We start from the raw sequence: 27345 nt of genomic DNA on the forward strand, positions 1-27345 counted from the left end.
TTTTAAACCACATTCAGGCTCTTCAAAGTCTCTTGTGACTGCAACATAGACTTACACTCAGTTTCATCTGGGATTGTAATTTAGAGCTAAGTCAAGCCACAGGGAGAGCTTATGAAACACCACTCGTTGGCATTCTGGAAAGCGACTTGATGAAAATTGCATAGCGCGATGATGATCCGTGTTTGGACCCGGGTTTGGGCGTCTGTCTTACTTGGAATTGCAATTAGGCCCACCCGTCATGGTTTAAAATAATGTGGTGCCGCCTGCCAAGGATTGTGTGTTCCCAATATCACTCTTGTTGGTCATCTTTGTTTACTGGAAAGTCTCCCGCCCCAGTGTTGGAAAAATGTTCCCCTCGTTTAAAATGCCTTTGGGTTTCCAAGCCCAAGTTAAACAAGTATTTTTAAGAGGGTGCAAAACCAGTGCTGTATTGCTTTGCCTGTGGTGTTTTGCCAATTTGTGACCAAAATATGACAAAATTGTAAGAGTGCAACATTTAGGCAACCTTCCAGATGTGAGATCTTGACTTTGGCTGCACGTGTAGGCTAGCCAGAGAGCTGCAAGCTTGCATGTTCTTATTTATGGACGCAGGATATTATAGTACCGATCCCCTAAATATACTGAACAAAGATATAAACGCAACATGCAACAACTTCAAAGATTTTACTGAGTTACAGTTCATATAAGGAAATCGGTCAATTGAAATAAATTCATTAGGCCCTAATCTATGGATTTAACATGACTGGGCAGGGGTGCAGGGGTGCAACCATGGGTGGGCTTGGGAGGGCATATGCCCACCCACTGGGGAGCCAGGCCCATTAAATCAGAATAGGTTTTTACCCACAAAAGGGCTTTATTACAGACAGAAATACTCCTAAAATAATATCTAGGTCAATTGTTCTACTAATAAAGTTAAGTCCTACATTTGCCCCCTCCCACCATACAGCACAACCTCATGATCTTCAATGTGGTCATCTGTCAAACTAATTTTTCAATAGTCAACTACTAGGCAACCCTCATTTTATTTGTTTGTCCCCTCTCCTTTTTCCATGTGCAAAACATATGCCTAACCACAACTAAACTACTATCTTTTGTTCTTGGCCGTCTCTTCCCATTTTCTCTTCTCTGCTCCCCAGCCTAGACTCTGCATGGCGAGCGAGAGGCAGCAGCAGAAGTGACTGTCCCTAGAGCAGCCAGAGAGGCCAGTGGTAGAGCAGTGGTGGTGGTGGTGGTGTGGCGGCCCCGTACGGTAGGAGAACCACCATGGCCTCTCGTCATCAAAGGAACTCTGTGCGGATCCTGTCCAGCCGGGAGCGCGGCTCACAGGCCTTTGGCTCCAAGCGCCTCCTGCAGCAGCTGGTGGAGGAGAAGGTCCGCTGGATGAAATGGCAGAGTCAGGTAAAAGCCAAAGAAGCACACTATCCCAGTCAAAGGATTAGCCAAAACTGCTTTGGTTTCAACAGATATGGAATAGTAGTATGCTGTCATACACTTGCTGCAGTAGGCATTTTGATCTGGGGCAATATACCATTGCCTTTAACTCGTCACCATGGAAACAATGCCCTGTGCTTGTCTTTATCATCTGTAGTCTATTATGGGAGTTGTTCTTCAAAATCCCTAATAATATGCACTTGATGGATCACAATTAAACTCAAGTCATAAGTAAAGAAAAAAAAAATGCATGTGCTACCTCCATGTAAGGCTCTGGCGTTAAGCGATGTTTGTTTGTTGCCCTTACACAGAAAGTGGAGCTGCCAGACAGCCCTCGCTCGACGTTCCTGTTGGCCTTCAGCCCAGACCGGTAAGGAACTCAACTGACCCGGCCGCATTAATGGATTTGTGAGAGCATTTGAGGCAGGGCTACCTTTCGCGTCATAGCAGCTGTACCATTCACTCTAGACCCCCCCCCCCCCTCTTATCTCCACTTTGATAGGACCCTCATGGCTTCCACTCATGTCAATCACAACATCTACATCACGGAGGTGAAGACTGGAAAGTGCTTGCATTCGCTGGTGGGCCACCGCCGCACGCCCTGGTGCGTGACCTTTCACCCTACCATCCCTGGCCTTGTGGCCTCCGGATGCCTTGACGGAGAGGTCCGCATCTGGGATCTGCATGTAAGTGGTGCCTTCTCTTAAACACAGACCCCTATTAAGATAAATAGGACACAAGTTTCAGGTCCCCGCTTGCCAAGTTGCATAGGTATATATTTTTGCTATGTTAGTTTGTAAGACTTGCATGCACAGTCTTCGGCAGAAGTAAATGTTGAGGTTTCCCCCAGGGCACTGTCCAACTCCAGGCATCATAAGGAAACGTGTTTATCTTCAATGTGTTGCTATTAGTAGTCTAGTTGATAAACCCCTTTGACAGGAGTCCGTATCCCATAAAGATCATGCAAACGTTTGTATCCAGTGTTGCCGTATCCTACTTGTTTCTTTCTGTATTAAACCCCCTTCTTGTGTTTGTTTCTGCAGGGTGGCAGTGAGAGCTGGTTCACGGAGAGCAACGTGGCCATTGCCTCGCTAGCCTTCCACCCCACTGCCCAGCTCCTCCTCATCGCAACCAATAACGAGCTCCACTTCTGGGACTGGAGCCGGCCCGAGCCCTTCGCCGTGGTCAAAACCGGCAGCGAGACTGAAAGAGTCAGGTGGGACGCCATAGAGATAGATACATATATACATACATACATACAGTGCCTTCGGAAAGTATTTAGACCCCTTGACTTTTTCCACATTTTGTTACATTACAGCCTTATTCTAAAATGGATGAAAAAAACCAAATCCTCAGCAATCTACACACAATACCCCATAATGACAAAGCAACAAAACAGAAATGCCTTATTTACATAAGTATTCAGACCCTTTGCTATGAGACTCGAAATTGAGCTCAGGCGCATCCTGTTTCCATTGATCATCCTTGAGATGTTTCTACAACTTGATTGGAGTCCACCTGTGGTAAATTGAATTGATTGGACATGATTTGGAAAGGCACACACTTGTCTATATAAGGTCCCACAGTTGACTGTGCATGTCAGAGCAAAAACCAAGCCATGAGGTCGAAGGAATTGTCCGTAGAGCTTCGAGACAGGATTGTGTCGAACCACAGATCTGAAGAAGGGTACCAAAAAATGTATCCAGCATTGAAGGTCCCCAAGAACACAGTGGCCTCCATCATTCTTAAATGGAAGAAGTTTGAAACCACCAAGACTCTTCTTAGAGCTGGCCGCCAGGCCAAACTGAGCAATCGGGGGAGAAGGGCTTTGGTCAGGGAGGTGACCAAAAACCCGATGGTCACTCTGACAGAGCTCCAGAGTTCCTCTGTGGAGATGGGAGAACCTTCCAGAAGGACAACCATCTATGCAGCACTCCACCAATCAGGCCTTTATGGTAGAGTGGCCAGACGGAAGCCACTCCTCAGTAAAAGGCACATGACAGCCTGCTTGGAGTTTGCCAAAAGGCACCTAAAGGACTCTCGGACCATGAGAAACAAGATTCTCTGGTCTGATGAAACCAAAATTGAACTCTTTGGCCTGAATGCCAAGCGTCACGTCTGGAGGAAACCTGGCACCATCCCTACGGTGAAGCATGGTGGTGGCAGCATCATGCTGTGGGATGTCTTTCATCAGCAGGGACTGGGAGACTAGTCAGGATCGAGGGAAAGATGAACGGAGCAAAGTATAGCGAGATCCTTGATGAAAATCTGCTCCAGAGCGGACCTCAGACTGGGGTCAAGGTTCACCTTCCAACAAGACAACGCAGGAGTGGCTTCGGGACAAGTCTCTGAATATCTTCCCCTTCCTCCTCTGAGGAGCCTCCACTGGTATAATTTGATTTCAGGAAAACATATTTTTTTAACATTTGTTCCATTTTCACATGGAACAACCCCACTGTAGCGCAAATGTTGTATCATTATAATATGATATTGCTATGATTAGAATATCTTTGAGTTGATGGAAAGTTCTGCTGTTTCTCTTTTAGGTTGGTGAGGTTTGATCCTTTGGGGCACAATCTTCTGACTGCTACTGTGAACCCCTCCAACCAGCAGGTGAGTCCTTTCTCTTATCACAACAAAATTGCACTGTACCGTATACAGTTTTCTGTTTACAAATGAAATCTTCTCAAAGCCTTTTAAATATGACTGTACCCTAAAACATTCAACATGACTACCCTAATATCTAACATATTATTATGTCCTGTAGAATGATGATGACTCTGAGGTCCCCATGGACAGCGTGGAGATGCCACACTTCCGCCAGCGCTCCTTCCTGCCATCCCAGCCCGTACGCCGCACGCCCATCCTCCACAACTTCCTGCACATCCTGTCGTCGCGCTCGTCGGGGGCGGATGCGTCACGCCCTGGCGGGGAGGTCAGCGGCGTGCCCCCCAGCATGCCTTTGGGGCAGTACCCAGCCTCACAGGACCGCGGACTGCCCTTCCCAGGCTGCACCCAGCACCTGGGCATGGTGTGCCTCTGCAGCCGCTGCACGGCCAACCGCAGCCCCTCTCTGGGCGAGGGGACCTCCTCCAGGCCTGTGGTCCTCCCTGAGCACCCTCAGCCGGCCCCCCACGCCTCCACCTTTTCCTCGGCCCATACGGAGCCCCGGCAGCCTTCAGAGCCCAGTGGGGCCCAACAGCGGCCCTCTGCCTTCACTACGGTTTACTACAGCGCTGGCAGCTCCCTGCACCGCGCCGTGCCTACCGCCCACATGGCCAGCCCGCCCCTGAGCCAGCAGCCTCCGCCACCCACCAGCCACCAACCCCCCTCCCGCCCACTGCCCGGACCCGACTGGACACGCAGCCTGCTGAATATGAGAGGCTCAGAGAGCAGGGCTGGAGGGAGTGAAGGTGGGGTGAGCGGGGGAGGTGGTGTCGAGGGCGGGATGCTGCCCCCCCGAACCAGCTCGTCCTCCGTCAGCCTGCTGTCAGTGCTCCGGCAGCAGGACGGCTCCTCCCAGTCCCCTGTCTACACCTTCCCCCCGCAGCCGAGCTCCGAACCTGGCTCTGGCCCCGTGGCCAATCAGCGAGGAGGTGGAGGAGGAGCGGGCACCAGCAGCGGGCACCACCCTTTCTGGGACGGCACGCGCAGCAACCCGACCTCGTTCCGCAACGTGCTCCAGTGCAACCTGAGCCGCTACTTCATGGAGTTCGACCGCATGCAGGACCTGGAGTCGCCGCTGGGGGGCGTCGGTGGAGGAGAGGGCGGCCAGGAGCAGACGCAGGAGCTGCTCAACAACAACATGGACCCGGAGAGACCCGGGCCATCCTCCTCCCACTATCAGCCCCAGCCGCCCCCACCAACCACAGCCGAGAACAACCCCCCTCCCTCAAATGCGGCCCACTCCTCCCGGGGCCACCTGAACCGCTGCCGGGCCTGCCACAACCTGCTCACCTTCAACCACGACTCCCAACGCTGGGAGCGCACCAGCCCAGCCTCCTCCACCTCCGCTGTCGCCACCCAGGAGGGCTCCAGCTCTCCCTGGCAGCAGCCCCCCAGCCCTGCCTATGAAGAAACCCATGTGTCACCACGGAGGCGGGAGCCCCAACCCCAGCCACCAGAGCGGGAGAGGAGGATAACCCAGCCCCCGGAGCCCAGCGAGCGGCAGCCCTCCCCAGGCCCTCATGGTGCGGCCATGCCCTTCCCCACCATCGCGTCGTCCACTGCCCAGCCCGGGGAGCAGACGGTGGGCCTGGTGTACAACCAGGAGACGGGCCAGTGGGAGCGCGTCTACCGCCAGGCCGCCTCCAGCCACTCCGCTGTTGCCGACGCACCGCCAGAGGCCTTAAGCCAAGAAATGCCTGTGGATAACCCGGACGAGGACTCTCTGAGGAGGTAGAGTTATGAGAAAGGCCTTGGTAGTCTCTTCAGTGGTGTTTTTTGCTCAGTCCAGGGTCGTGCTCAGTAATGCACACCGTGGTAAAATGTTTTAAAATGAACGTTTTTTTATTGAACGAGCTCTGATAGTACCTCGCTGTTTTATCTACTGAATGCAACTCGGCTCACTTTAGCTAGTGATCCTCTCTGATATAACAACATTACAGCAAGTAACTACTGGTCTGCTTTTATCAGTATGTCCTTGATAGGCTTATATTGTCCGAATAGTTGTATTTGTATGAAACAAATAGACTCCCTTTGTAGAGGAGATGAAATGCTGATCCATTGTTTGGCGTGTTTGTTCACAGAAGGCTGTTGGAGTCCTCCCTCCTCTCTCTCTCCCGCTACGACATGGGAGGATCCAGAGACCACCCCATCTACCCAGACCCTGCCAGGTACCAGCCCCCAACCTCACCTCTAATTAACTAGTACTGTGTTTGACAGGATAAAACCCCTCCAGGTGCACCATTTTAGTTTTGGAGGGGGTTCTGTCGAAACATAAAGTTGACAGTTTAAAGTAAGGTTGAAATATCCCTGTAATTTTCCCAAATGTTTACAGATTTAACAAAATATCAAAGGTAGAGAATTTCTTAAACGCGGGAACTTCAAGAAGGTTTATGGAATTTTGCCAACATACACTGAAAAAAATATAAACGCAACATGTAAAGTGTTGGTCCCATGTTTCATGAGCTGAAATAAAAGATCCCAGAAATCTTCCATATGCACAAAAAGCTTATTTCTCTTAAATGTTGTGCAGAAATGTGTTTACATCCCTGTAAGTGAGCATTTCTTCCTTTGCCAATATAATCCATCCACCTGACAGGTGTGGCATATCAAGAAGCCGATTCAACCGCATGATCATTACACAGGTGCACCTTGTGCTAGGGACAATAAAAGGCCGCTCTGAAATGTGAAGTTTTGTCACACAACACAATGCCACAGCTGTTGCAAGTTTTGAGGGAGCGTGCCTTTGGCATGCTGACTGCAGGAATGTCTACCAGAGCTGTGGCCAGAGAATTAAATGTTAATTTCTCTACCATAAGCTGCCTCTAATGTTGTTTTAGAGAATATGACAGTACGTCCAACCGGCCTCACAACCGCATACCCAGGTGTATGGAGTCGTGTGGGTGAGCGGTTTGCTGATGTTAACGTGTTTGCTGATGTCAATGTTGTGAACAGAGTGGGGTTATGGTATGGGCAGGCATAAGCTATGGACAACGAACACAATTTATCAATGGTAATTTGAATGCACAGAGGTACCGTGACAAGATCCTAAGGCCCATTGCCGTTCCATTCATCCACCGCCATCACCTCATGTTTTAACATAAGTCATGGCCCCATGTCGCAAGGATCTGTACACAATTCCTGGAAGCTGTCTGTTCTTCTATGGCCTGCATACTCAACAGACATGTCACTCTTTGACCATATTTGGGTTGTTCTGGATTGACGTGTATGACAGCGTGTTCCAGTTCCCACCAATATCCAGCAACTTCGCACAGCTTCTGAAGAGGAGTGGGACTGAATTCCACAGGCCACAATCAACAGCCTGATCAACTCCATGCGAAGGAGATGCGTTGTGCTGCATTTTTTTAGGTATCTGTGTCCAGCTCCAGCAGATGTGTATCTGTATTCCCAGTCATGTGAAATCCATAGATTAGGGCCTAATGAATTTATTTCAATTGACTGATTTCCTTATATGAACTGTAATTCAGTAAAATCTTTTGAAATTGTTGCATTTATATTTTTGTTCAGTATAGTATCAACCCTAGAGCTGTAAACCCCCACATTGAACCCTTCTCTCTGCCGTTCTTTCTCCTGCAGGTTGTCACCGGCTGCGTACTATGCCCAGAGAATGATCCAGTACCTGTCGAGGCGGGACAGTATCCGCCAGCGCTCGCTGCGCTACCAGCAGAACCGCCTGAGGACCCTCTCCTCCTCGTCGGACAGCCCTGCCGGCAACCCCTCGGCCGCTATGGAGAACAGCGACGTGGACTTTGAGGAGCTAGAGTGAGTTGGCGGCAACCCATCCTGGCCCCTTAACGGGATATTAGTTACACTCTTAAATCGGTTTGTCAGATTTTTTGTTTTCAGACCTCAAAGTGGTCTTCTGTTGAGATAAGAGGGGATAAGGAGATGTCCCAAGCCGTCTTTTTAGAAAACATAAGCACCATATAATTCCATTTGATTTTACGGTGCTTATCTTTTCCATTCATTTTGGGTCGAGGCATGTACTGTAGCTGGATCTACACAACCAATGGTGTGTGATGTCGACTTACACTATATATACAAAAGTATGTGGACACCCCTTCAAATGAGTGGATTCGGCTATTTCAGCCACACCCGTTGCTGACAGGTGTATAGCACACAGCCATGCAATCTCCATAGACAAACATTGGCAGTAGAATGGCCTTATTGAAGAGCTCAGTGACTTTCAATGTGGCACCATCATAGGATGCCACCTTTCCAACAAGTCAGTTCGTCAAATTTCTGCCCTGCTAGAGCTGCCCCGGTCAACTGTAAGTGCTGGTATTGTGAAGTGGAAACGTCTAGGAGCAACAACGGCTCAGCCGCGAAGTGGTAGGCCACAGAAGCTCACAGAACAGGATCAGCAAGTGCTGAAGCACGTAGCGCGTAAAAATTGTCTGTCCTCGGTTGCAACACTCACTACAGAGTTCAGAACTGCCTCTGGAAGCAACATCAGCACAATAACTGTTAGTCGGGAGCCTCATGAAATTGGTTTCCATGGCCGATCAGCCGCATACAAGCTTAAGATCACCATGCGCAATGCCAAGCGTCGGCTGGAGTGGTGTAAAGCTCACCGCCATTGGACTCCGGAGCAGTGGAAGAAATGTGTTCTCTGGAGTGATGAATCACGCTTCACCATCTGGGTTTGGCGGATGCCAGGAGAACGCTACCTGCCCCAATGCATAGTGCCAACTGTGAAGTTTGTTGGAGGAGGATTAATGGTCTGGGCTGTTTTTCATGGTTCGGGCTAGACCCCTTAGTTCCAGTGAAGGGAAATCTTAACACTACAGCATACAATGACGTTCTAGCAACAGTTTGGGGAAGGCCCTTTCCTGTTTCAGCAAGACAATGCCCCTGTGCACAAAGCGAGGTCCATACAGAAATGGTTTGTCGAGATCAGTGTGGAAGAACTTGACTGGTCTGCACAGAGCCCTGACCTCAACCCCATCGAACACCTTCGGGATGAATTGAACGCTGACTGCGAGCCAGGCCTAATCACCCTACAGTGCCCAACCTCACTAATGCTCTTGTGGCCGAATGGAAGCAAGTCCCCGCACCAATGTTCCAACATCTAGTGGAAAGCCTTCCCAGAAGAGTGGAGGCTGTTTATAGCAGAAAAGGGGGGACCAACTCTATTTTAATGCCCATGATTTTGGAATGAACTGTTCGACAAGCAGGTGTCCACATACTTTTGGTCATGTAGTGTATCTTGCCATTGGAATAATTTTGCGATCTGAGTACAGTCATCCTACTTTGAACATTCCGCTTCACCACACATTTCACCCTCTGTTTCTCCCAATAACTGCCGTGTGTGTGTTTAACAGTGACAACGGAGACCGGACGAGGCACAGAACACCACGCAACGCCAGGATGTCTGCACCTTCGCTGGGGCGCTTCGTTCCTCGGCGGTTTCTTTTGCCTGAGTACCTGCCCTACGCTGGGATCTTCCACGAGAGGGGACAGCCTGGCCTGGCCACCCACTCCTCTGTCAATAGGGTCCTAGCAGGTACTAACAAAGATTGTCTCACTAGAGTGCACTCCGCTTAAAATGTGGTTAAATTGTCCGACATGGATGTGATCACTATAAGAGGAGTGCACTGTAAAACCCTTTTCACACTACTGCGCCAAGCTGAGCTGTACCATCCATTATAGTTGGTGGAACATTTACATTTACCTCATTTAGCAGACGCTCTTATCCAGAGCGACTTACAAATTGGTGCATTCACCTAATAGCCAGTGGGATAACCACTTTACAATATTGTTTTTTTTGGGGGGGTGGGGTAAGGGGGGGTAGAAGGATTACTTTATCCTATCCCAGGTATTCCTTAAAGAGATGGGAGAGATGAGGATCCTGTGCCACCACCCCGCTGACCAGATGCTCTCGGGGTATGCGAGAACACATGGTCAGACGAGGAGAGAGCAGTAGGAGTAGCAGTGTTTTCAGTGGTAATCCATGTTTCCGTCAGCGCCAAGAAGTCGAGGGACTGGAGGGTAGCATAGGCTGAGATGAACTCTGCCTTGTTGGCCGCAGAACGGCAGTTCCAGAGGCTGCCGGAGACCTGGAACTCCACGTGGGTCGTGCGTGCAGGGACCACCAGGTTAGAGAGGCAGCAGCCACGCGGTGTGAGGCGTTTGTATAGCCTGTGCGGAGAGGAGAGAACAGGGATAGACAGAGGCATAGTTGACAGGTTACAGAAAATGGCTACAATAATGCAAAGGAGATCGGAATGAAATGAACTAAACATCTGGGAAAGCGAGAGAGCGGGGCCTCCCTCACTTCCGTTTCACCTGAAACACCCAAATATAACTCTCCCAACTTCCACCTCAGAAACTATCATTGTTGTAAACTACAGCGGTTCAATGTTTTCTAGGAATAGACTAACTTAGTTTATTCAGCTAGCTAACTTGGTACAGTATTCTTCCGTGAAAACCGTCCAGGGCACCTAGTCATATGACGCCACAGACAACTAGCATGCCGGACTCCAACAACACGGTTTAGCACCAATACTCGGCCACAACAAACCACCAGTGTGTCAACACGCCAAGCAGATCATTCGTGTCCGTGTCTAACGTTGTGGGTTAGTCCCGACAGCTTGAGCGAGTCCGTCGTCAATTTATTCAGCCAGTTAGTTAGCTAGAATAGTTAGCATGCTAGCCATTGCTTTCTGCCAACGAAGAAACCCCTCCTACCACGGCACGAACACGCAGAGAGAGCCAAGCTAACGTTAACTAGTCACCCATGTCCCGAATTCCCTTGAACGACTCTGGCTACCAGTATGTAAAAACAAAACACAAATGTAGGTTATAACTTACCCCTAGCAGCTACTGTTAGCTAGCCAAGTGCAAAGCTAGCGTCTGTTCGCTAGGTCGTTCCAGCTATTGTTTAGTAGCTATCCAGGTAGCAACAAGCTAGCTACATTTCGAGCACAGTAGCCACTTACTACCTAACGTTAACCCTTCAGACAATGAGGTTAGAAAAACAGCTGAATGGTAGGCATTATTGTATGTAATTATTGTAGGCAGCTAGCTGGCGTAATTACAGGTACTCTCAGGCGTGAAACAACTATCCACAGTTGCTAATAGTTACCAGTAGCTACCTGCTAGCTAGTCCAGGTAGTGGGTTAGCTAGCTTCGTGCTTCACCGGGCTCAGCCGAATACAATACTTACCTACAATAATTACATACAACAACCCACGATAACTACCTACAATACCTAACTACAATCGAAATACATAGTTTAAGCTTTACTCGACAAAGCTTAAACTATGTATATAAGCCAAGCTTACCTCCCGCCAGAGAGAGAGGATAGAGATGCAGAACGGAGGAGTCGAGGCAGGGCAATGTGATTGTGTGCAGCGGTTGATGTCACCCTGGCTCAGCTTCACAGCTCTGTGTTCTCCTCTGCAAAGGTGTAAAAGAGAATATCCAAGCCAGTACGGTTCATGTGGGCCACAACTGACTAGTTGACTGCTCTCATACAGCTCAATGTTATCCATTTTGTGTTATCTGCAATAGTGATACACTCCTCCTCCTATTTCACATTCAATAACCTATCCACTGACCACTGGCCTTTCTCCTGTCTCTCAGGTGCCTCCATCGGGGACGGCCAGTCGGCAGTGGCCAGCAACATAGCCAACACCACTTACCGGCTGCAGTGGTGGGACTTCACCAAGTTCGACCTACCGGAGATTAGCAACGGTATGTAAAAAAACTTTCAGAACATTGCAGGAAGATTAGAATGAATAGAGCCGACCCTATTCTGACAGACAATCGTATAATTTCTACACAATACATTTCTGTCTGAAAGTTCTGGAACGTTAGATCCTCCTAAACCGGTCCCAGCTCTCCTATTGTTTGAACAGCGATGTTTGCCTCTCTGATTGCGGTTACCTAAGCGGTCTACTGTATTATTGACACTGTGTGTGTTTGTCTATTGCCTACTCCTCCAGCCTCTGTGAATGTGCTGGTGCCAAACTGTAAGATCTACAACGACGCCAGCTGTGACATCTCGGCGGACGGGCAGCTCCTGGCAGTGTTCATACCCAGCAGCCAGCGGGGCTTCCCTGACGAGGGCATCCTGGCTGTGTACTCCCTGGCCCCTCACAACCTGGGGGAGGTGCTCTACACCAAAAGATTTGGTAAGTCTTGTCACGTAGTAGAGGACGTCTTGCCGTCAGGGACTTGACCTCCAGGATACAAATATAGCAGTGTTTCCCAAACCTCTCCTCAAGTGGCCCCAGCCAATCCACTTATTTGAGGTGTTCCAGTGATGGCAGACCTGATTCAATTGGTCAACTAATCACCTCATTAGTTGAATCAGGTGTGCTAGTTGTGGAATACATCAAATTAGTTGAACTGCAGGAGGTACTCGAGGAGAGGTTTGGGTAACACTGAACTAGAGAATCTAAAACATTGAATCTAGTAAATCGGTGCACTAAACAGAATATTATAGATGGTTAACCTTAACTACAATACAATAATATCCTAGAAGAGTCTTGCCTAACCTTCTCAGTCTTAACGTTTGTCTTCAACCCTCCCACAGGTCCCAATGCCATCTCGGTGAGCCTGTCTCCCATGGGCTGCTACGTGATGGTGGGCCTGGCCTCCCGCAGGATCCTGCTGCATCCCTCCACCGACCACATGGTGGCGCAAGTGTTCCGGCTGCAGCAGCCCCATGGTGGAGAGACCTCCATCAGGGTGAGACAGAGAGACCCCCCCCCCCCCCCCCTAATGCAGGGAAAAGACCAGCCCAGCTGGTTACATTTTAACCTATGTCAGTGAAGGTCAACAGTGCGGGAGAAGGGTAGTACCACAGATTGATACTACCGGGATGGTGTTCATTATGGCAAGCTTTGGAAAATGATTAAATGAGTCCAGGTAATCCCTCCCCGTTTGTCAGTTTTCTTCTATTTGGTGTCTAATGAACACAACCCAGGTTTGTAGATAGCCTACATGGCTTTTACCCATACCAAAAGGGTTCACTTTATTGTGCATTTTATGTTTAGTTTTATGTCACAAGTACAGTGAAACGCTTTCTTGCAAACTCAAAAGCCAACAATGCAATAATCAATGGCAATGTAATCCTACAAAAAAAAAACACAAGAAATATGAAGAGCACAATAAGTAAGTAAGAATACTATATACAGGGTCCAATACCTTATTTACATTGTGCAGGGATACTTGTGCAGGGATACTGGAGTGATGGAGGTAGATATGTATAGGGGTAAGGTGACTACGCACCAGGAGAGAAGATAAACAGAGTAGCAGCAGCTTGTATGTGAGTGGGTGAGTGGGTGTGTAGTCAGTATAACGAGTCAGTATAAATATATGTGCATATTATGTGTGAGTGAGCAGATGATGGAGTGTGTGTGTAGGGCCCTGTGAGTGTGTTTATTTTCCAATGACGTCTAAAAAAGCATGGCGCCCTATTAAATACTCATTATTTCCTATACAGCCGCCTCAAATCAAATTCGACAAATAACAATCATGTCCCACCTATTCACTGTGTCAGCCATAAAAATACTGAGAAGTTTTTAAATTTTTATTTATTTATTTATTTCACCTTTATTTAACCAGGTAAACCAGTTGAGAACAGGTTCTCATTTACAACTGCGACCTGGCCAAGATAAAGCAAAGCAGTGCAATAAAAACAACACAGAGTTACATATGGGGTAAAAAAACATAAAGTCAAAAATACAACAGAAAATATATATACAGTGTGTGCAAAATGACTGTTTGTCTGGCCATTACTGACATTATAAAGCCGTTAGATTCTTCAAAACCAGCAAGAAAAGGTTGGCTCAGATGGAACATAGAATGTAGATGGACATTGTTTGTTTTTGACATTTCACTTGTCTCCCATGGCCCCCTGTTTTCCGCTAAGACGTAATCTGTTCATATTTCAAATACAATTGTATTGGTTGCGTACACATATTTAGCAGATGTTATCACGGGTGTAGCGAAATGCTTATGTGCCTAGCTTCAACTGTGCAGTAATACCTAACAATACAAACAATACACGCAAATCCCCAACATTTAAATAAATTAAGAAATATAGGGAAATTAAAACGTCCAGAATATTATAGTCCGGAATATAAATATATGTAAATGATGGTGTGTATAGACATTATGGACAGTATATGAATAGAAAAGGTGTGTACATCAGTACTTTTATATAGGATGAAAATTGACTAGAATACAGTATATATACATATGAAGTGGGTAAAACAGTATGTAAACATTAATAACGTGACCAGTTTGACTATGTACGTGTAGTGCAGCAGTCTCTAAGGTGCAGGGTTAAGCACCGGGTGGTTTACCACAAAGTGTATGCTTGTTGACGTTTACGATTGTTTGTCTGGGTTCTCTATTTGTTCCCTAGATGGTGTTCAACGTGGTCTACCCCATGGCTCCAGACCAGCGGCGGCATGTCAGCATCAATTCAGCCAGATGGCTTCCAGACCCGGGGATGGGCCTGGCCTACGGGACCAACAAAGGAGACCTGGTCATCTGCAGGCCCGTGTGAGTAGTGCTCCTGTCTGAACATTGTAAATCTTATACCTGATAAGACTGGGCCCTATCAGGATGGTGCATTGGTGACTTGTTTGTTTTGTAGTCATCAATATACACTTTGTGTTCAAAGGTGTGTTCTTGGGATCTTGAGTTCAGTGTATTCCCTACCACCACCTCCAACACTGGCAGTGAATTGGATTTGATTGGTGTCTGATTTGATTATTCTAATAGCCAGTGTAAACAGGAAGCCTCTGGATTGGAGCGGGTCAATTATTGGTCTGTAATGAGGTCATTGTCTGTGATTACATGAAGGAATCCCTCAGTGGAGATCAAAATAAAATGTTATTGGTCACATGCGCCAAATACAACAGGTATAGACTTTACAGTGAAATGCTTACCAACGAGCCTATTCCCAACAGTGTAGAGTTAAAAAGTAAGACAAATATTTGCTAAATAAAAAGGAAATAGTAACACAATAAAAGCATAAACGAGGCTATATACAAGGAGTACCAGTACCGAGTCAATGTGCAGGGGTACGAGGTAGTTGAGGTAATTGAGGTAGTACAGTATGTACATGTGGGTAGGGGTTAAAGTGACTAGGCAATCAGGATATATAATACAAAGAGAAGCAGCAGTGTACAGTGCCTTGGAAAGTATTCAGACTCTGACTTTTTCCACATTTTGTTCCGTTACAGCCTTATTCTAAAATTGATTAAATTGTTTTTTTCATCATCAATCTACACACAATACCCCATAATGACAAAGCAAAAACACTTTGCTAATTTATATATTTTTAAAACTGAAATATCACATTTACATAAGTATTCAGACCCTTTACTCTACTTTTTTAAAGCACCTTTGGCAGCGATTACAGCCTCGATTCTTCTTGGGTATGACGCTGCAAGATTGGCACACCTGTATGTGGAGAGTTTCTCCCATTCTTCTCTGCAGATCCTCTCAAGCTCTGTCAGGTTGGATGGGGAGCGTTGCTGCACAGCTATTTTCAGGTCTCTCCAGAGATGTTCGAGCGGGTTCAAGTCCGGGCTCTGGCTGGGCCACTCAAGGACATTGAGACTTGTCCCGAAGCCACTCCTGCGTTGTCTTGGCTGTGTGCTTCGGGTCGTTGTCCTGTTGGAAGGTGAACCTTCACCCCAGTCTGAGGTCCTGATCGCTCTGGAGCAGTTTTTCATCAAGGATCGCTCTGTACTTTGCTCCGTTCATCTTTCCCAGGATCCAGACTAGTCTCCCAGTCCCTGCCGCTGAAAAACATCCCCACAGCATGATGCTGCCACCACCATGCTTCACCATAGGGATGATGCCAGGTTTTCTCCAGACGTGACGCTTGGCATTCAGGCCAAAGAGTTAAATCTTGGTTTCATCAGACTAGAGAATCTTGTTTCTCATGGTCAGAGTCCTTTAGGTGCCTTTTGGCAAACTCCAAGCAGGCTGTCGTGTGCCTTTAACTGAGGAGTGGCTTCTGTCTGGGCACTACCATAAAGGCCTGATTGGTGGAGTGCTGCAGAGATGGTTGTCCTTCTGGAAGGTTCTCCTATCTCCACAGACGAACTCTAGTGCTCTGTCAGAGTGACCATTGGGTTCTTGGTCACCTCCCTGACCAAGGCCCTTCTCCCCCGATTGCTCAGTTTGACCGGGCGGCCTGCTCTAGGAAGAGTCTTGGTGGTTCCAAACATCTTCCATTTAAGAATGATAGAGGCCACTGTGTTCTTGGACCTTCAATGCTGCAGAAATGTTTTGGGACCCTTCCCCAGATCTGTGCCTCGACACAATCCTGTCTTGGAGCTCTACGGACAATTCCTTCGACCTCATGGCTTGGTTTTTGCTCTGACATGCACAGTCATTATGGGTTATTGTGTGTAGATTAAGGATTTTTAAAATCCATTTTAGAATAAGGCTGTAGCGTAATTTTTTTGGGGAAAAGTCAAGGGGTCTGAATACTTTCTGAAGGCACTATGTAAAGTGTGTGTGTGGGCAGAGTCTAGTGAGTGTGCATAGAGCAGCATTTCCCAGACTCTGTCCTGGGGACCCCAAGCGGTGCACATTTTGGTTTTTGCCCTAGCACTACACAGCTGATTCAAATAAACAAAGCCTGAAGATTAGTTGATTATTTGAATTAGCTGTGTAGTGCATCCCTTGGGGTCCCAAGGACCGAGTTTGGGAAACGCTGGCTTAGAGCCAGTGCAAGGGAGTCAGTGTAAAACAATTAAGATTAATAAAGGGGGTCAATGTAAATTGTCTGGGTAGCCATTTAACTGTTCAGCAGTCTTATGGCTTAAGGGTAGAAGCTGTTCAGGTGCCTTTTGGTCACAGACTTGGCGCTCCTGTGCCGCTTGCCATGCGGTAGCAGAGAGAACAGTCTATGACTTGGGTGGTTGGAGTCTTTGACAATTTTTTGTGCCTTCCTCTGACACCGCCTGGCATAGAGTTCCTGGATGGCAGGGAGTTCTCCCTCTGTAGTGCCTTGCGGTTGCATGCCGAGCAGTTGCCATACCAAGCGGGGATGCAGCTATTCGAGAATCTTTTGAGGATCAGCCCATGCCAAATCTTTTCAGCTTGCTGAGAAGGAAGAGGCGTTGTCGTGCCCTCTTCATGACTGTGTTGGTTCGTTTGGACCATGATAGATCCTTAGTGATGTGGACACTGAGGAACTTGAAGCTCTCGACCCGCTCTGCTATCGCCCCGTCGATGTGAATGGGGGCGTGTTCTGATTTTTTGGGGCGATTGCGTAATGTGTGGATGTGTTGGGGCGGTATGTGAATTGGAGTGGGTCTAGGGTTTCTGGGATGATGGTGTTGTGAGCCATGACCAGCCTTTCAAAACTTTTGTAGGATTCATCTTAGTCCTGTATTGACGCTTAGCCTGTTTGATGGTTTGTCAGAGGGCGTAGCGGATTTCTTATAAGTGCTGGATTAGTGTCCTGCTCCTTGAAAGCGGCAGCTCTAGCCTTTAGCTCAGTGCAGATGTTACCTGTAATCCGTGGCTTCTGGTTGGGATATGTACATATGGTCACTGTGGGGACAAAGCCGTCGATGCGCTTATTAATGAAGCCGGTTGTCACGTTCGTTGTGTAAAGTATCGGACCAAGGTGCAGCGTGGCATGCTCCCCCTCTCAGTCCTCCCACAATGCACCAAGCCCTGTCTGGACCCTGGTGTGGGATCCCTCGACCCTGGAGAGGGGCTGACGTCTGGTTCCGGCCCAGCAGTCCTCCCGCGATGCACCAAGTCCTGTCTGGACCCTGGTGTAGGAGCCCTTGACCCTGGAGAGGGGCTGACGTCTGGTCCCGGCCCAGCATTCCTCCCGCGATGCACCAAGTCCTGTCTGGACCGTCGCTGGAGGCTCTGGACTGCAGACCGTCGCAGGAGGCTTCGGGCCATGGATCATCACAGGAGGCTTCGTGCCATGGATCATCACAGGAGGCTTCGTGCCATGGATCATCACAGGAGGCTTCGTGCCATGGATCATCACAGGAGGCTTCGGGCCATGGATCATCACAGGAGGCTTCGTGCCATGGATCATCACAGGAGGCTTCGTGCCATGGATCATCACAGGAGGCTTCGTGCCATGGATCATCACAGGAGGCTTCGTGCCATGGATCATCACAGGAGGCTTCGTGCCATGGATCATCACAGGAGGCTTCGTGCCATGGATCATCACAGGAGGCTTCGGGCCATGGATCATCACTGGAGGCTTCGTGCCAGTGCGAGGAGCAGGCACAGGCCCCACCGGGCTGGAGACCCGCACCACTGGTTTGGTGCGAGGAGCAGGTACGGGGCGCACCGGGCTGGAGACACGCACCACTGGTTTGGTGCGAGGAGCAGGCACGGGCCGTACTGGTCTGTGAAGGCGCACTGGCGGCACAGTGCGTAAAGCCGGCGCATAGCCTGGTGCCTGCACGGTCACACGCTCCTCAAAGCGAGTGCGGGGAGTTGGCTCTGCTAAACCTGGCTCCGCCAGCCTCTGCTCTAAGGACCGAGCTCTCTGCTGCTGGAGGGTTAACTCCTCTCTCAGCTCCTCCTGTTGCCTGGCCAGCTCCTCTCTCCGTGCATCCACTGACTCCTGCAGCGCCTCCTTCTGAAGGAAGAGCTCCTGCTCCCTCTTAACTAACAGCTCCCGTAAGGCGGTGTTCTCCTCAGAGTACTGCGCTGCAGGTCTTGGAGGGCATCTATCATAGCGGCTTCTTCTGTTGCTATCTCCCTCTCCACAATCAGCTCTTCCAGGGCCTCCGCTCTGCTCCTCCTGGCGACGCTGCTTAGTCCGTTGGTGGTGGGATCTTCTGTCACGTTTGTTGTGTAAAGGATCGGACCAAGGTGCAGCGTGGTATGCGTACATAGTCATTTATTTTAATAAACACAGACAAAATAACAAAATCCAACAGAACGTGAAGTTCAAGAGGCTAAACATCAAACAAGCCAAACAGAAACAAGATCCCACCACTAAGGTAGGCAACATGGCTACCTAAGTATGATCCCCAATCAGAGACAACGACCAACAGCTGCCTCTGATTGGGAACCACACCCGGCCAACATAGAAATATATAAATTAAATTTCACACCCTGACCAACCCAACTAGAGATCTCAATGTCAGGGCGTGACACCGATGACTGTGGTAACCTCCCCAATGCCATCGGATGAATCCCGGAATATATTCCAGTCTGTGCTAGTGAAACAGTCCTGTAGCTTAGCATCCGCTTCATCGGACCAATTCCGTATTGAGCGTGTCACTGGTACTTCCTATTTGGAGTTTTTGCTTGTAAGCAGGAATCGGGAGGATCAAGTTATGGTCCGATTTGCCAAATGGAGGGAGGGGGAGAGCTTTGTTTGTGTGTGAAGTAAAGGTGATCTAGAGTTTTTATCCCTCTAGTTCAGGGATGGGGAAACTCCAGTCCTCGGGGGCCGGAGTGGTGTCATACCTTTTCCCCATCCCTAACAAACACAGCTTATTTTAAACTAATTGCATTGTAAACTAAAGATCATGATGTTGATTATTGGAGTCAGGTGTGTTTGCAGGGGCTGGGGCAAAAGACCAATCAGGCCCCGGAGGACTGGTGTTGCCCATCCCTGCTCTAGTTGCACAGGTGACATGCTGGTAGAAATTAGGTAAAACGGATTTTAGTTTTCCTGCATTACAATCAATGGCCACTAAGCGCGCCGCTTGAGCATTGTCTTGTTTGCTTATGCCCTATACAGCTTGTTGAGTGCAGTCTTAGTGTCAGCATCGGTTTGTGGTGGTAAATAGACAGCCATGAAAAATACAGATGAACATACTCTTGGTAAATAGTAGGGCTGACCCCAATTATTCGACTGGTCGAGACAGAAGAGTCATTTTCCTGTACGTTTTTGCTGCCAACTTTACTTTATTTTCCTTTTTTCCATCGCAACTTTTTTCCCTCATTCAACTTTTTCACTCCGGACGCTTTATCTGGACATGGTTCGTCAACATCTTCAACAGCCGAAGCTAAGTAGTAACATTAACATGATGTCTTCTAATTGCAGTCGCTGTACTCATAATATACAGGAGAACGATCGCCTTACGGCGAGAATAGCTGTGCTACAAGCCCAGCTTCAGACGCAATCGTTAGGCAAGGGTAATTTCAGTGTAGGAAAGGAAGAAACAGCGTCTGTGCCACCAGTAAGTACAGATAGTAACGTTAGTATAAATCCCCCCGCACAGTCCCCGCAGCCGGACAACTTTCTCATGGCTTCTGGAGGGAAATACTGTTGGAATGCTCAACCGGTGTCGCTCATTCAGCCGACAGAAACTTTCAACCGGTTTTCCCCATTATGTAGCAAGTCGGAGTCTGAGTCTGAGTCTTCTCTTGTCTCTACTCCTCCCGTTACGGGGTCTGAGACGCCGAAGGCTCCCACCATTAGCTCTGACAAATTGAAAACCCTAGTCATTGGCGACTCCATTACCCGCAGTATTAGACTTAAAACGAATCACCCAGCGATCATACACTGTTTACCAGGGGGCAGGGCTACCGACGTTAAGGCTAATCTAAAGATGGTGCTGGCTAAAGCTAAAACTGGCGAGTGTAGAGAGTATAGAGATATTGTTATCCACGTCGGCACCAACGATGTTAGGATGAAACAGTCAGAGGTCACCAAGTGCAACATAGCTTCAGCGTGTAAATCAGCTAGAAAGATGTGTCGGCATCGAGTAATTGTCTCTGGCCCCCTCCCAGTTAGGGGGAGTGACGAGCTCTACAGCAGAGTCTCAGCACTCAATCGCTGGTTGAAAACTGTTTTCTGCCCCTCCCAAAAGATAGAATTTGTAGATAATTGGCCCTCTTTCTGGGACTCACCCACAAACAGGACCAAGCCTGACCTGCTGAGGAGTGACGGACTCCATCCTAGCTGGAGGGGTGCTCTCATCTTATCTACCAACATAGATAGGGCTCTAACTCCTCTAGCCCCACAGTGAAATAGGGTGCAGGCCAGGCAGCAGGCTGTTAGCCAACCTGCCAGCTTAGTGGAGTCTGCCAATAGCACAGTCAGTGTAGTCAGCTCAGCCATACCCATTGAGACTGTGTCTGTGCCTCGACCTAGGTTGGGCAAAACTAAACATGGCGGTGTTCGCCCTAGCAATCTTATTAGGATAAAGACCTCCTCCATTCCTGCCATTATTGAAAGAGATCGTGATACCTCACATCTCAAAATAGGGTTACTTAATGTTAGATCCCTCACTTCAAAGGCAGTCATAGTCAATGAACTAATCACTGATCATAATCTTGATGTGATTGGCCTGACTGAAACATGGCTTAAGCCTGATGAATTTGCTGTGTTAAATGAGGCCTCACCTCCTGGTTACACTAGTGACCATATTCCCCGTGCATCCCGCAAAGGCGGAGGTGTTGCTAACATTTACGATAGCAAATTTCAATTTACAAAAAAAAAAATGGCGTTTTCGTCTTTTGAGCTTCTAGTCATGAAATCTATGCAGCCTACTCAATCACTTTTTATAGCTACTGTTTACAGGCCTCCTGGGCCATATACAGCGTTCCTCTCTGAGTTTCCTGAATTCCTATCAGACCTTGTAGTCATAGCAGATCATATTCTAATTTTTGGTGATTTTAATATTCACATGGAGAAGTCCACAGACCCACTCCAAAAGTCTTTCGGAGCCATCATCGACTCAGTGGGTTTTGTCCAACATGTCTCTGGACCTACTCACTGCCACAGTCATACTCTGGACCTAGTTTTGTCCCATGGAATAAATGTTGTAGATCTTAATGTTTTTCCACAAAATCCTGGACTATCGGACCACCATTTTATTACGTTTGCAATCGCAACAAATAATCTGCTCAGACCCCAACCAAGGAGCATCAAAAGTCGTGCTATAAATTCTCAGACAACACAAAAATTCCTTGATGCCCTTCCAGACTCCTTCTGCCTACCCAAGGACGTCAGAGGACAAAAATCAGTTAACCACTTAACTGAGGAACTCAATTTAACCTTGCGCAATACCCTAGATGCAGTTGCACCCCTAAAAACGAAAAACATTTGTCATAAGAAACTAGCTCCCTGGTATACAGAAAATACCCGAGCTTTGAAGCAAGCTTCCAGGAAATTGGAACGGAAATGGCGCCACACCAAACTGGAAGTCTTCCGACTAGCTTGGAAAGACAGTACCGTGCAGTACCGAAGAGCCCTCACTGCTGCTCGATCATCCTACTTAATCGAGGAAAATAAGAACAATCCAAAATTTCTTTTTGATACTGTTGCAAAGCTAACTAAAAAGCAGCATTCCCCAAGAGAGGATGGCTTTCACTTCAGCAGTAATAAATTCATGAACTTCTTTGAGGAAAAGATCATGACCATTAGAAAGCAAATTACGGACTCCTCTTTGAATCTGCGTATTCCTCCAGGGCTTAGCTGTCCTGGATCTGCACAGCTCTGCGAGGGCCTGGGATCGGGAGAGACACTTGTGTTTTAGTACTATATCTCTTGACACAATGATGAAAATAATCATGGCCTCTAAACCTTCAAGCTGCATACTGGATCCTATTCCTACTAAACTGCTGAAGGAGCTGCTTCCTGTGCTTGGCCCTCCTATGTTGAACATAATAAACAGCTCTCTATCCACCGGATGTGTACCAAACTCACTAAAAGTGGCAGTGATAAAGCCTCTCTTGAAAAAGCCAAACCTTGACCCGGAAAATATAAAAAACTATCGGCCTATATCGAATCTTCCATTCCTCTCAAAAATTTTAGAAAAAGCTGTTGCGCAGCAACTCACTGCCTTTCTGAAGACAAACAATGTATACGAAATGCTTCAGTCTGGTTTTAGACCCCATCATAGCACTGAGACTGCACTTGTGAAGGTGGTAAATGACCTTTTAATGGCGTCAGACCGAGGCTCTGCATCTGTCCTCGTGCTACTAGACCTTAGTGCTGCCTTTGACACCATCGATCACCACATTCTTTTGGAGAGACTGGAAACCCAAATTGGTCTACACGGACAAGTTCTGGCCTGGTTTAGATCTTACCTGTCGGAAAGATATCAGTTTGTCTCTGTGAATGGTCTGTCCTCCGACAAATCAACTGTACATTTCGGTGTTCCTCAAGGTTCTGTTTTAGGACCACTATTGTTTTCACTATATATTTTACCTCTTGGGGATGTTATTCGAAAACATAATGTTAACTTTCACTGCTATGCGGATGACACACAGCTGTACATTTCAATGAAACATGGTGAAGCCCCAAAATTGCCCTCGCTAGAAGCCTGTGTTTCAGACATAAGGAAGTGGATGGCTGAAAACTTTCTACTTTTAAACTCGGACAAAACAGAGATGCTTGTTCTAGGTCCCAAGAAACAAAGAGATCTTCTGTTAAATCTGACAATTCATCTTGATGGTTGTAAAGTCGTCTCAAATAAAACTGTGAAGGACCTCGGCGTTACTCTTGACCCTGATCTCTCTTTTGACGAACATATCAAGACTGTTTCAAGGACAGCTTTTTTCCATCTACGTAACATTGCAAAAATCAGAAATTTTCTGTCCAAAAATGATGCAGAAAAATTAATCCATGCATTTGTTACTTCTAGGTTAGACTACTGCAATGCTCTACTTTCCGGCTACCCGGATAAAGCACTAAATAAACTTCAGTTAGTGCTAAATACGGCTGCTAGAATCCTGACTAGAACCAAGAAATTTGATCATATTACTCCAGTGCTAGCTTCCCTACACTGGCTTCCTGTTAAGGCAAGGGCTGATTTCAAGGTTTTACTGTTAACCTATAAAGCGTTACATGGGCTTGCTCCTACCTATCTTTCCGAGTTGGTCCTGCCGTACATACCAATACGTACGCTACGGTCACAAGACGCAGGCCTCCTAATTGTCCCTAGAATTTCTAAGCAAACAGCGGGAGGCAGGGCTTTCTCCTATAGATCTCCATTTTTATGGAACAGTCTGCCTACCCATGTGAGAGACGCAGACTCGGTCTCAACCTTTAAGTCTTTACTGAAGACTTATCTCTTCAGTAGGTCATATGATTGAGTGTAGTCTGGCCCAGGAGTGTGAAGGTGAACGGAAAGGCTCTGGAGCAACGAACAGCCCTTGCTGTCTCTGCCAGGCCGGTTCCCCTCTCTCCACTGGGGTTCTCTGCCTCTAACCCTGTTACAGGGGCTGAGTCACTGGCTTGCTGGTGCTCTTTCATGCCGTCCCTAGGAGGGGTGCGTCACTTGAGTGGGTTGAGTTACTGACGTGATCTTCCTGTCTGGGTTGGCGCCCCCCCTTGGTTTGTGCTGTGGTGGAGACCTCTGTGGGCTATACTCGGCCTTGTCTCAGGATTGTAAGTTGGTGGTTGAGGATATCCCTCTAGTGGTGCGGGGGCTGTGCTTTGGCAGAGTGGGTGGGGTTATATCCTTCCTGTTTGGCCCTGTCCGGGGGTTTCTTCGGATGGGGCCACAGTGTCTCCGGACCGCTCCTGTCTCAGCCTCCAGTATTTATGCTGCAGTAGTTTATGTGTCGGGGGGCTGGGGTTAGTTGGTTATACCTGGAGTACTTCTCCTGTCTTATCCAGTGTCCTGTGTGAATTTAAGTATGCTCTCTCTAATTCTCTCGTTCTCTCTTTCTCTCTGAGAACCTGAGCCCTAGGACCATACGTCAGGACTACCGGCCGTGGTGACTCCTTGCTGTCCCCAGTCCGCCTGGCCTTGCTGCTATTCCAGTTTCAACTGTTCTGCCTGCGGTTATGGAACCCCTACCTGTCCCAGACCTGCTGTTTTCAACTCTTAATGATCGGCTATGAAAAGCCAACTGAGATTTATTCCTGATTATTATTTGACCATGCTTGTCACTTATGAACATTTTTGAACATCTTGGCATGGTTCTGTTATAATCTCCACCCGGCACAGCCAGAAGAGGACTGGCCACCCCTCATAGCCTGGTTCCTCTCTAGGTTTCTTCCTAGGTTTTGGCCTTTCTAGGGAGTTTTTCCTAGCCACCGTGCTTCTACACCTGCATTACTAGCTGTTTGGGGTTTTAGGCTGGGTTTCTGTACAGCACTTCGAGATATTAGCTGATGTACGAAGGGCTATATAAAATAAAATTGATTGATTGATTGATTTGGTCAATAGGCTGTTGGTCGACCAAGATTTGTTATAGTCGAGCAGTAGCATATACATACATACATACATACATACATACATACATACAGTCGTGGTCAAAAGTTTTGAGAATGACACAAATATTAATTTTCACAAAGTCTGCTGCCTCAGTTTTTATGATGGCAATTTGCATGTACTCCAGAATGTTATGAAGAGTGATCAGATGAATTGCAATTAATTGCAAAGTCCCTCTTTGCCATGAAAATGAACTTAATCCCCAAAAAACATTTCCACTGCATTTCAGCCCTGCCACAACAGGACCAGCTGCCATCATGTCAGTGATTCTCTCGTTAACACAGGTGAGAGTGTTGACGAGGACAAGGCTGGAGGTCACACTGTCATGCTGATTTAGTTAGAATAACAGACTGGAAGCTTTAAAATGAGGGTGGTGCTTGAAATCATTGTTCTTCCTCTGTTAACCATGGTTACCTGCAAGGAAACACGTGCCGTCATCATTGCATTGCACAAAAAGGGCTTCACAGGCAAGGATATTGTTGCTACTAAGATTGCACCTAAATCAACCATTCATCGGATCATCAAGAAGTTCAAGGAGAGAGGTTCAATTGTTGTGAAGAAGGCTTCAGGGCGCCCAAGAAAGTCCAGCAAGCGCCAGGACCGTCTCCTAAAGTTGATTCAGCTGCGGGATCGGGGCACCACCAGTGCAGAGCTTGCTCAGGAATGGCAGCAGGCAGGTGTGAGTGCATCTGCACGCACAGTGAGGCGAAGACTTTTGGAGGATGGCCTGGTGTCAAGAAGGGCAGCAAGGAAGCCACTTCTCCAGGAAAAACATCAGGGACAGACTGATATTCTGCAAAAGGTACAGGGATTGGACTCCTGACGACTGGGGTAAAGTCATTTTCTCTGATGAATCCCCTTTCCGATTGTTTGGGGCATCCGGAAAGAAGCTTGTCCGGAGAAGACAAGGTGAGCGCTACCATCAGTCCTGTGTCATGCCAACAGTAAAGCATCCTGAGACCATTCATGTGTGGGGTTGCTTCTCAGCCAAGGGAGTGGGCTCACTCACAATTTTGCCTAAAAACATAGCCATGAATAAAGAATGGTACGAACACATCCTCCGAGAGCAACTTCTCCCAACCATCCAAGAACAGTTTGGTGACGACCCATGCCTTTTCCAGCATGATGGAGCACCTTGCCATAAGGCAAAACTGATAACTAAGTGGCTTGGGGAACAAAACATCAACATTTTGGGTCCATGGCCAGGAAACTCCCCAGACCTTAATCCCACTGAGAACTTGTGGTCAATCCTCAAGAGGCGGGTGGACAAACAAAAACCCCACAAATTCTGACAAACTCCAAGCATTGATTATGCAAGAATGGGCCGCCATCAGTCAGGATGTGGCCCAGAACTTAATTGACAGCATGCCAGGGCAGATTGCAGAGGTCTTGAAAAAGAAGGGTCAACACTGCAAATATTGACTCTGCATAAATGTAATGTAATTGTCAACAAAGATATCTAAAAACACTGAAGCAGCAAACTTTGTGAAGACCAATACTTGTGTCATTCTCAAAACTTTTGACCACGACTGTGTGTGTGTATATGTGTGTGTGTATATATATATATATATATATATATATATATATATATACACACAATTTATTTATTTTATGGCACACGAGACACCGGTCTTATTCGTGCCCATCTCCGTGAACTAATCCATTGAGGAGGCCGCGAGGATGGCACAGTCCAAGAAGGGGAGTCTCTCCAGAATGAGCTCTTTCCCGCCAATTTGTGCACATTCATTGTTTCATAAATTCATTGTGTGAATTGTTTGCGTTTGATTGTTAGTGTTATATACTATATGTACAAAAGTATGTGGACACCCCTTCAAATTAGTGTATTCTGCTATTTCAGCCACACCCGTTGCTGACAGGTGTATAAAATCGATCACACAGCCATGCAATCTCAATAGACAAACATTGGCAGTAGAATGGCCATACTGAAGAGCTCAGTGACTTTCAACGTGGCATCGTCATAGGATGCCACCTTTTCCAACAAGTCAGTTCGCCCTGCTAGAACTTCCCAAGTCAACTGTAAGTGCTGTTATTGTGTTATTGCAAACATCTAGGAGCA

At 47.6% G+C, this 27345-nt stretch overlaps 1 protein-coding gene across 2 annotated transcripts in view; it reads left to right on the top strand.

Moving 5' to 3' along the window:
• The window catches only part of ambra1b (autophagy/beclin-1 regulator 1b), a 46682-nt gene that overhangs the window by 2330 nt on the left and 17007 nt on the right, over positions 1 to 27345 (top strand). For both annotated transcript variants that reach the window (XM_084169414.1, XM_084169415.1), the window contains exons 2-14: positions 1137 to 1398; positions 1743 to 1801; positions 1934 to 2117; positions 2475 to 2647; positions 3978 to 4044; positions 4199 to 5829; positions 6180 to 6266; positions 7693 to 7878; positions 9441 to 9622; positions 11704 to 11814; positions 12066 to 12254; positions 12659 to 12813; positions 14498 to 14637. In XM_084169414.1, the coding sequence (XP_084025540.1) occupies positions 1264 to 1398; positions 1743 to 1801; positions 1934 to 2117; positions 2475 to 2647; positions 3978 to 4044; positions 4199 to 5829; positions 6180 to 6266; positions 7693 to 7878; positions 9441 to 9622; positions 11704 to 11814; positions 12066 to 12254; positions 12659 to 12813; positions 14498 to 14637 (3299 nt within the window). In that variant the 5' untranslated portion in view covers positions 1137 to 1263. The remainder of the gene's footprint in view (positions 1 to 1136; positions 1399 to 1742; positions 1802 to 1933; positions 2118 to 2474; positions 2648 to 3977; positions 4045 to 4198; positions 5830 to 6179; positions 6267 to 7692; positions 7879 to 9440; positions 9623 to 11703; positions 11815 to 12065; positions 12255 to 12658; positions 12814 to 14497; positions 14638 to 27345) is intronic.

This window comes from Coregonus lavaretus, assembly GCF_964263955.1.
Source record: "Coregonus lavaretus genome assembly, chromosome: 9".
NCBI lineage: Eukaryota > Metazoa > Chordata > Actinopteri > Salmoniformes > Salmonidae > Coregonus > Coregonus lavaretus.